General features: G+C 39.5%; 1 protein-coding gene across 2 annotated transcripts in view; it reads right to left on the bottom strand.

Annotated features, from left to right (window-relative positions):
• The window catches only part of LOC102814905 (putative dimethylaniline monooxygenase [N-oxide-forming] 6-like), a 36,056-nt gene that overhangs the window by 9,806 nt on the left and 15,704 nt on the right, over positions 1 to 10,546 (bottom strand). For both annotated transcript variants that reach the window (XM_006872640.1, XM_006872641.1), the window contains exons 5-6: positions 7,361 to 7,560; positions 5,083 to 5,438 (exon numbers count right to left, since the gene is read on the bottom strand). In XM_006872640.1, the coding sequence (XP_006872702.1) occupies positions 5,083 to 5,438; positions 7,361 to 7,560 (556 nt within the window). The remainder of the gene's footprint in view (positions 1 to 5,082; positions 5,439 to 7,360; positions 7,561 to 10,546) is intronic.

Here is a 10,546-nt window from a genome sequence, read left to right as displayed (position 1 = left end):
GCTTAGCTAGGCAGGTCTTTTGGTTTCAGTTGGACTTATACACACACCTACTTGCTTAAAAGGAGCTCTGGTAGTGTAGTGGTTACTAATTGGGCTGCAAAACACAAGGTCAGTGGTTCAAAACTACCAGATGCTTCACGGGAGAAAGATGCTTTCTGTTCCTGTAAGATTTACAGCCTCGGAAACCCTGTTCATGGGGTCGATATGAGTCGGCCAACTCAATGGATAGTGAGGTTGGCCCAGGATCAGACATTGTTTCGTTCTGCTGTGCATGGGGTCGCTATGAGTCGGTTCCGACTCGATGGCACCTGACAACATTGAAGAATATGGAAAGTACCATGGACTGCTAGAAAAACAAATGAATTAGCCTTGGAAAACATACAGCCAGAATGCTCCTTAGTGGTGAGAATGGCAAGACTTCGTCTCTTGTATTTTAGACATTTGTCAGGAGGGATCAGTTCCTGGAGAAGGACACAATGCTTGTAAAGTGGTGGGGCAGTGATAAAGAGGAAGACCCCCAGTGAGGTGGATTGACACAGTTGCAACAACAATGGACTCAAATATAATAACTGTGAAGATGGAACGGAGCTGGGCAGTGTTTTGTTCTGTTGTGCACAAGGTCATTATGAGATGGGAATGAATTGATGGCACATAACAGCAACAAGCCCTGGTGTAGTGCTGTGCTGTGGGTTAATGCTCTGGACTGTTAAGTCAGTTTGAATGGCAAGGTGAGTGGTTCAAGGTTACAAGCTACTCCTCGGAAACCCAATATGGAGTTGCTATGGGTCAGAACTGACTTGACATCTCTTGACAAGTCAACAGTAATAGTAACAACAATGTCTTTAAAAGCTTTTGGATTTAGAGGATTGTCTTTGGCACCTCAACAGAAGAATAATTCACAGGTGCTTTTATAGTTTCTGGTTTTGTCAAATATTCTGGTATTTTGGCTACAATGTTGTGGTAAATAGTAGTGTGAACCTATATATATATATCAGTTACCTTTTTGAGAAGTATTAATTAAAGGAAAAGGAGCAAAATTTTAAAAAGGAAGACTTCTTCTCAGTTACTAACAATGTAATATTTTAATTCAAAGTAGAAAGAATTTATAAAATGATTTTATTGTTAGTATTCATATACTCTAAGAAAAATTACATTTAAGCAAGTTACAACTATATTTACCACCTATTATTCTATGATTGAGATGAATAAAAATGTTACTTAAGGACTCTGTATGGTCTGTATGGGAGGAGGTCCATCGGGGAGGGGGTGGTGACACCATAAATTTTCTCACTGGGTAACACCAATCCTAATGATGCCATGGTGCTCTCTCTTGCTTAAAACCTTGCAAAATCATCCCAATTTCCCTCAGAGAATTCTAAGCTCTTTACACAATTTATAAGGCTCTCCATATTCTGACTCCTTCCTCAAATTCTTGCTATTCCCTGCTTTATATCCCTACCCACCAACTTGTTTCTGGCTCCTCACACACACATGCTATTCCTCAACTTTATGTGTTTCTTCAGCCTGGAATAATTCACTAACTTCCCCGAACAAGACACCCTAAAACTTCTCTTATGGTGGTATTTCTCCCCCATTTTGCATTATGATTGCTATCAGGTCAAGGAACATGTCTGTCTTGTTCCAGTTGTATCCCTAGTCACTAGCATAATGCTTAGCATATAGTTGTCAGATACCATCTAGTTAGTTCTGACTCATAGTGACCCTATGAACAGCAGAACGAAATACTGCCCAGTCCTGTGCCATCCTCACAGTTATTATGTTTGAGCCTTTGTTGCTGCCACCATGTCAATCTAACTTGTTGGGGGTCTTCCTCTTTTTTGTTGACCCTCCACTTTTACAAGCATGATGTTCTTCTCCAGGGACTGGTCCCTTTTGAGAATATTTCCAAAGTATGAGAGACAAAGTCTCACTTTCTAAGGAGCATTCTGGCTATACTTCTTCCAAGACAGAACTGTTTGTTGTTCTGGCTATCTATGGTACTTTCAATATGCTTTGCCAAAACCATAATTCAAATGCATCATTTCTTCTACTGTCTTCCTTATACATTGTTCAACTTTCACATACATATTAGACAATTGAAAATACCATAGCTTGGGTCAAGCTCACATTAGTTCTCAAACTGACATCTTTGCTTTTTAATACTTTAAAGAGATCTTTTGCAGCACATTTGACTAATGCAATGTCATATAATTTCTTGATTGCTGCTTCCATGAGCATTGATTGTGGATCCTAGCAAATTGAAGTCTTTGACAACTCAACCTTTTCTCCATTTATCATGATGTTATTTATTGGTCCAGTTGTGAGCATTTTCGTTTTCTTTACATTGAGGTACAATCCATACTGAAGGCTGTAGTCTTTGGTCTTCATCAAGTATTTCATGTTCTCTTCACTTTCAGCAAGCAAGGTTGTATCATTTCCATATTACAAGTTGTTAATGAGTCTGCCTCTAATTCTGATCCACATTCTTCTTCATATAATCCAACTTCACAGATTACTTATGCAACATACCTATTGAATAAGTATGGTGAAAGAATAAAACCCTGGATAACCATTCAGTATCCCCTAATTCTGTTTTAATGACTGCCTCTTTGTTTTGTACATGTTCCTCATGAGCACAACTAAGTGTTTTGGAATACCCATTCTTTGCAATGTTATCCATAGCTTGTTATGATCCAACACAGTCAAATGTATTTACATAGTCAATAAAACACAAATAAACATCTTTTATATATTCTTTGCTTTCAGTCAAGATGTCAGTAATAATATCCCTGATTCCACGTCCTCTTCTGAATCTATCTTGAATTTCTGGTAACTCCTTATCGATGTACTGCTGCAATAATTTTTGTCTTATCTTCAGCAACATCTTACTTTTATGTGATAATAATGATATTGTGCAATTATTTCCACATTCCGTCGGGTCAGCTTTCTTTTGAATAAGAACAGTTATGGATCTCTTCCAATTGGTTGTCCAGGTAGCTGTCTTGACATAGAAAGGTGAATACCTCCACTGCTGTTTCAGTTCATTCAACAATTTCAATTTGTATTCCATAAATTCCTGGAATCGTTTTTCACCAATGCCTTGAGTGTTGCCCGAACTTCTTTCAGTGCCATTAGTTCTTGATTGCATGGTACCTCTTGAAATGATTGAATGTCAACCAATTCTTTTTAGTACAGGGACTCTGTGCTTCCAGCATCATTCAATATATTTTAATGTTTTCAGCATAATTCAATATTTCCCCCATAACTCCAGGTCTTTGCACACTTCATTATAATATTTGACTTTGTCTTCATGAGCTGCCCTTTGACATTTTCTGTTCACCTCTTTTACTTCATCATTTCTTCCAGTTGCTTTAGTTTCTGTATGCTCAAGAAGAAGTTTGAGAGTCTCTTCTGAATCCACTGTGATCTTTTATTTTTTTCCTGTCTTTTAAATTATCTTTTGTGTTTTCATGTATGATGTTCTTGATGTCAACCCACAGCTCTTCTGGTCTTTGGTCATTAGTGTCTAATGCATCAAATCTGTTCTTGAGATGGTTTTTAAACTCAGGTGGGTATGTCCAAGGTCACATTTTGGCTCTTGTGGACTTTTTTCAGTTTTCTTCAACTTTAGTCTAAACTTGCATATGAGCAATTGATGGTTTATTCCACATTGGCTCCTGGCCTTGTTTGGCTGATGAGCTTCTCCCTTGTCTCTTCCCACAGATGTAGTCAGTTTAGTTCCTGTGTAGTCTTTCTGGTGAGGTCCATGTGTAGATTTGCATTTTGCGTTGTTGAATAAAGTTATTTGCAGTGAATAAGTTGGTCTTGCAAAATTCTATTATTATAATGTGCTGGACTGCAAAGTCAGTTTCCATTGCAAAGTTGGTGGTTCAAGCTCACCAGCTGCTCCTTGGAAACCCTATATAGGGTCACTATGAGTAGGAACCAACTTGACAGCACTTAACAATAACAACACCTCCAACATATTTTATCACCAAGGCCTTATTTTCAACTATAAGCATAGTGGTTATGAGTAGATCTACTAGCCTCTAGGTCAGCAGTTTGAAGCTACCAGGCATTTCATGGGAGAAAGATGAGGTTTCTGCTCCTGTAAAGATTTACAGTCTCAGAAACCCTATGCAGGGTCGCTATGAGTCGGAGCTAACTCCACGGCACATACAACCACCACAATCAATCCTTCCTCTTTGTTTTCAAATTTTGCATTCCAATCATCAGTAATTATCAATATATCTTGATTCATATTAGACTGAAGAAATGGGTAGAATTCTTCAATTTTGTCATCATTGGCTTTAGTGGTTGGTACATAAATTTGAATAATAGTGGTGTTAACTGGTCTTCCTTGTAGTCATATGGATATTATCCTATCACAGACTGCATTGTACTTCAAGATGGATCTTGACATGTTCTTTTATGCAATGAATGTAGCACCATCACTCTTCAATTTGTTGTTCCTAGCATAGTAAACCATGATTGTCTGATTCCAAATGCCCAGTAATTTTCCACTTTACCTCACTAATGCCTAGAATATTGATCTTTATGCATCCCATTTCATTTTGACAACTTCCTATTTTCCTAGAGCCATACTTTGAACATTCTACGTTCTTATAAATGGATGCTTGCACCTATTTCTTCTCAGTTTGAGTTATGCCACATCAGCAAATAAAGGTCCCTAAAGCTTAACTCCATCCACATCATTAAGGTCAACTCTACTTGGAGGACACAGTTCTTCCCTAGTCATATTTTGAGTACTTTCCAATCTTAGGGGCTCATCTTCTGGCACTATATCTGACAATGTTCCACTACTATTCATAAGATTTTCAGTGGCTAACCTTTCAGAAGTGGTCTACCTCTCCTTATTCCTTATTCCTAGTTTGTCTTATTCTGGAAAGTCTGCTGAAACCTGTTCATCATGGGTGACCCTACTTGTATTTAAAATACTGAGGGGATAGCTTCTAGTATCACAGCAACACACAATCCACCATAGTTTGAGAAACTGAAAGACGAGTGGTGGGAATATATAGTTGTTCAATAAATGAATGAAAGAGAGAATGGCTCACCTACCTGCAAATACTTTAGCAGCCCAGCGAGCCTGCAAGTCAGCTGTGGGAATGGCAGCCCCAAGGGACTGGACAAGGCCAATCACAGCCAACGTTGGCTTCTCCATATGTGGAGGGAAAATGCCTTTAAACAAGGTGATCTCATTGTTTCTGCTTTTGATGATGGAGTCATCAAGGAAAGGGTAAGCATAATTATAACCTGTTGCAAAGATGATAGAGTCGATGGCCTCAAACATGGTGCCATCCTCAAACATGGCTGAGGTCTCCGTGAACAGCTTCACACTGGGCTTAATGGACAAAGCACCACACAGGATACGGGATGGAAGCTCATCGTTGAACACAGGCTCTTTCCTCAGAGGGCTATGCAGAAATAAGACAAGTCCCTACTATAAAGTTCTTCATTTCAAGAAATGTTTGCAGCAGCTCCCAGCAATAAAACCAAATTTGAGTAGTTAAACATCAGCATGAGAGTCAATGATTTATCTCCTCTTGTGGTGGTTTCTTTCCTATTGCCTGTAACAATCCTAAGCAATTCTGTCTGAGCTGCCTTTTATTTCTCCTGGAAACTTGGAGATTGTCTCATGGGTACTTATAGCATTCATGTAGGAAATTCACCAAATAGATGAGAACAAAATAAATTCCTAGATATAATAAAGTGGTTCGAAGTGCAGACTCTGGAGCCAGAAGGCCCGTGCTTATAACCAGCTCTATCTCTTATTGGCTATCACTTCCCTGCTTCCTTATCTATAAAATGGGGATAATATAGAGTTTACCTCACAAGGTTGAGGAGTAAATGAACAATTTTTTATGAAGCACTTAAAACTGACTGGTATGTCACCATATTATAAGTGAGCTATTATTACAACTTTTAAGGCATCAATGGAGAAATCAGACTTGCATTGCTTGGGATATTTTATCATCACATTTGGTTTTGTTTCATCAGCTGTGATCACAAAAGAAAATATAATGGCCTTAATACTACACTTTAGTAGCTAAAATTCTAGGGATGATATTTTTCTTGATGGTCCACTTCATTTTGACTTAAGTCTCCTTTAGGGACTCTGGAATATTCTCTAAGTATCTCAGACACAAAGAAACTATAAATCTTGGAATATGTCTCTCATCTCCTCAACTTCTTCTAAATCTATAACTTGGAACCTGTCCTTTTTATCTTATAAGGTGGCAAAATTGAGGTAAACTAAACAAGTCTTTTTTATCCCACCCCTTACCCACACCCCTACACCAAAGAGAGGAAAGAGAAGACATCATTGACAAATATCTTAGAGGAATTAAGAGCCTTTCAGAAGGGGAGTTTAGTTCTTGGCAAGAATATATCTCCCAAACTACATTTTAATTGCCTAGATGGCAAAACCAAAATATATCTGTAATTATACTCTTATGGCAAAAATCTCTGAACCATCTCAGGCTTCAAAATTTCTATTATAATAAACATAAATTTAAATGAATAAAATCAACATTTTTTTCCCCTCTAGGGATTATTAGGGGTTTCCTCTAGGAAACATGCCCTCTATAAATATGTGTAGCAAATCCTAACCCCTATGCCCCTCAATTGAGTTCTACTGTGGTGCTGTAGGATAAGCACTGGGCTGTTAACTACAAGATTGATGGTTCAAACCCACCAGTCAGTCACTCCTGGAAAATCTGATTTAGGATCACTATGAGTCAAAACCAGTTCAATGCCACTTAACATTAACAACAACACTGATGTACCTAGTCTTCTACCTAGAATGAAACCATAGGTATTTAGATACTTTTGACTCTTTTTACTCCACTAGATTAATTTTAACGAGACTTTCATCCTGAATGTAGCCCTCTGGGCACATACTGTCATCTGTATGGCCCCTAATTCCATCCCATCAGTCTCAATGAGGCAACCAAATTAAGACCTGTTGTCAGTTCCAACCCATAGCAACCCTGTACAGGGTTTCTGAGGAGTGACTGGTGAGTTTGAACTGCCACTGGTGGTTAGCAGTCTAAATTTTATCATACAGCACCACACCAGGACTCCAAAATAAGACCTAAAGAGAAAGAATTCAATTTAAACTGTTATTATTGTTACTAAGTGCTATTGAGTCATCCTGACTCATAGTGACATTGTATAGGGTGTCCTAGAGGTGGCTGGTGAGTTTGAACCACTGACCTTGTGGTTCATACTGACCCTGTGGTTGACTGCTTATCCTACAGTGCCACACCAGGATTCTCATCAATTTAAACTAGTGCCTGACTCTTTTGAATAATACAATATGCATTATTTGTAGTACCCATTTAAAGGCATCAAGCCATAATTTTCATGCTTAAACCAGGTGTTCATCTTCTTGACGTATAACCAGTCAGAGATAAGTGGAGGAAAGACATTCCGGAGAAAGGATGCGAAGCGGGTAACATACACCATGTCCCAAGGATAGCCATCATCCCAAACCCGACTCATGACCCAGGAACCACTTCTGGTGCTGATCATAACCTGAGAGTGAAAGATAACATCGATTTTAATATCACTTTGTGAGAAACAAGCATCAGGACACAATTCTAATGGGTACTTTCCCCATATGTTCCCTCAGTATTCAAGTAGTTCTTGTTGTTAAGTGCTGTCAAGTTAGTTCTGGCTCATAGTGACCCGGTATAGGGTTTTCAAGGAGCAGCTGTAGCACTTTTTGAAACGTAACATAAGATGGTGGTTGGTGGTTATGTGCTGTGGAGTCAGTTCTGACTCATAGCGACCCTGTACAGGGTTTCCAAGGCTATAAATCTTTACGGGAGCAGAAAGCCCCATCTTTCTCCTGCGGAACAGCTGGTAGTTTTGAACTGCTGACCTTGAGGTTCACAGACCAATTCATAACCCCTATGCTACCAGAGCTCCATTGACATAAGATAAATAGCCCATAATTAAAATGAGGAAGAGGAAGTACTACTCCTCACCTTTCCAGAGGGCTAGTGACTTGTAGGAGCTCTGGTAATGTAGTGGTTACAAGTTGGGCTGCCAACCTCAAGGTCAGCAGTTCAAAACTACCAGCGGTTCCATGGGAGAAAGATGAGGCATTCTACTCCCGTAAAGATTTACAGCCTCAGAAACCCCGTGCAGGGTCACTATGAGTCAGTACTTAACAACAACAGTGACTTGTTGAAAGAGGTAGAACTATCTCAGGATAAGAGAGCCCTGCATTCAGCTGTGATAGGCTTAATCTTCATAGACTAAGATAGCAGGTCTGGATGAGACTAGCCAAACTAGCAAGGCTCAGTGGTGGTGGTAGGTAGGTTTGGATGGAGACAATATGGCTATCTTTCTCATTTTAGTCTGAAGAAATGCTAAAGATTTAATTCTGTTATCTGTTTCTCCTACTATTCCCTAGTTTCTTTTTTCCAGTGTTCTACATCCCACATTCTGCTGGGTATTCCAAAGGAAGAAAATTGCCTCCTGAGAGCCTAGCTGCTTGTCAATTTTTAAAAAGTAGGCAACCCATTTGTTGGGTTAAGATTTATTTTAACCAAGGAACTTGGACTTTGTCCTTGATTCCTGGGATGTTAACTTTAAACTTTGGGAATTTCCCTAGTGATTGGAATCCCTTTATTATTTATGTAGAGCTGATGGACCACTGCACCTGTTGTTAAGTGTCATTGAGTCATAGGATTTCCAAGGAGCAGCTGGTGGGTTTGAACCGCCAACCTTGTGGTTAGTGATGGTGGTGGTGGTTATGTGCTGTGGAGTTGATTCCGACTCATAGTGACCCTGTACAGGGTTTCTGAGGCTGTAAGTCTTTACGGAAGCAGAAAGCCTCATCTTTCTCCTGTGGAACAGCTGGTAGTTTCAAACTGCTGACCTTGAGGTTCGCAGCCTAATTCGTCCTACAGTGCCACATCAAGACTGCACTTGATAGGTTATGCTAATGGAATGACTCAGGTTTGGGACTGGCAATGCCAGTAATAGTGATAATGATATCAGTACATCTGGGAAGGGGGTAAGAGATTGACTTCAGTCATGTGACCAGTGATTTGCTCAATCATGCCTACATAATGAAGTCTGGTAGCATAGTGTATTATGAGTTGGGCTGCTAACAGCAAGGTCAGCAGTTCAAATCTACCATTTGCTCCGTGGTAGAAAGATGAGGCTTTCTGCTCCCATAGAGATTTACAGCTTTAGAAACCTTATACAGGGACACTATGAGTCAGAACCGACTTGATGGCACAAAACTACTACCACCACCAACAAGAACTCTGCAACTGAAGTTGTGGGGGCTTCCTCATTGATGGAAAGACACTGATGTACATACAGGTAGAGGAGAGTAATGCAGGTAGAGGAGAGATCTTTGGGACATGGAAACTGTTTGAAACCCTCTTAGATCTCACTTTATGCATCACTTTTTTAATGCCAATCTTGATTTATATTCTTTGTATTAAACTGTAATTATAGAACTTTCTAAGTTTAGTGAATCATTTTAGTCAATTGTGGAATCCAAGGAGGCAGTGAGAACTACTGAATTTGTAGCCAGCAGTTCAGAAGCGAAGGTGTTCTAGAGACCTCCCACTTACAGGTGCTGTCTAAAGTCTTGTGTCGACTTAGCATTTTAGAGGACCGTGCCCCTGAATGCATGAGATCTGACCTACCTATGGGTGATTAGGGTCAAAAGAAGAGCTGTATATGCAGTTGGTATAAGAGAAGTTTTTAAGAGTTGGTTTCAAAAAGAAATATAGACACCTTATCATCTTTGTAATATTCAAGGAAATTTTACCTTTTACCTTTTTAAAAAATCCTTAGGTTTTCTTTATATACTATTTATAAATTTATTTGAGCATTTAAAAAAAATAAATTAAGATTCTTAAGAGTCTACTACTGGTTGTGTGTGTCTCAGTCTGGAGTTCTCTGGGAAGCCTTCCTTGACTTCATTCAGGCAAAGTTGGGTTCTCTCTTCAAGGTGCTGCCAACACCACCAAACTCAACTGGAAGGTTAATACCTCCTTCTGTGATGTTCTGTGTACCTATTAATTGACCTCTCTATGTTGACTGCTTCTTAAAGTCAGGAAGTAGTCCAGTTTATTTCTGGTTCCCCAGAGCCTAACATAGTCCTTGTATATGGTACTATAGGATAAGTAATGGACTGCTAACCACAAGGTTGGTAGTTCAAATCCACCAGCTGCTCCTTGGAAACTCTATACAGGGTCACTGTATGTCAGAACTGACTCAGTGGCACTTAACAGCAAAGACCACAACAGAGCCTAACAGTTCTGGCACATAATAGATGAAAAATATTTGTCAAGCACTTTCTGTTCCATTAATAAATGATAGCAAGAAACAGGATGGCAAACCAGTAACTTTTGCATGTTGTTGTTGTTAAATGCTGTTGAGTTGGTTCTGACCCATACTGACCCTGTGACCCTTTGCAGTCCAGTGCATTAACCCACAGTGCCACACCAGGACTGCACAACTTTTGCCTGGTCCCCCCAAAACATACCCA

Source organism: Chrysochloris asiatica, unplaced genomic scaffold (assembly GCF_000296735.1).
Source record: "Chrysochloris asiatica unplaced genomic scaffold, ChrAsi1.0 scaffold00207, whole genome shotgun sequence".
NCBI classification, from domain to species: Eukaryota; Metazoa; Chordata; class Mammalia; order Afrosoricida; family Chrysochloridae; genus Chrysochloris; species Chrysochloris asiatica.
This window is presented reverse-complemented; position numbering and strand designations above follow the sequence as displayed.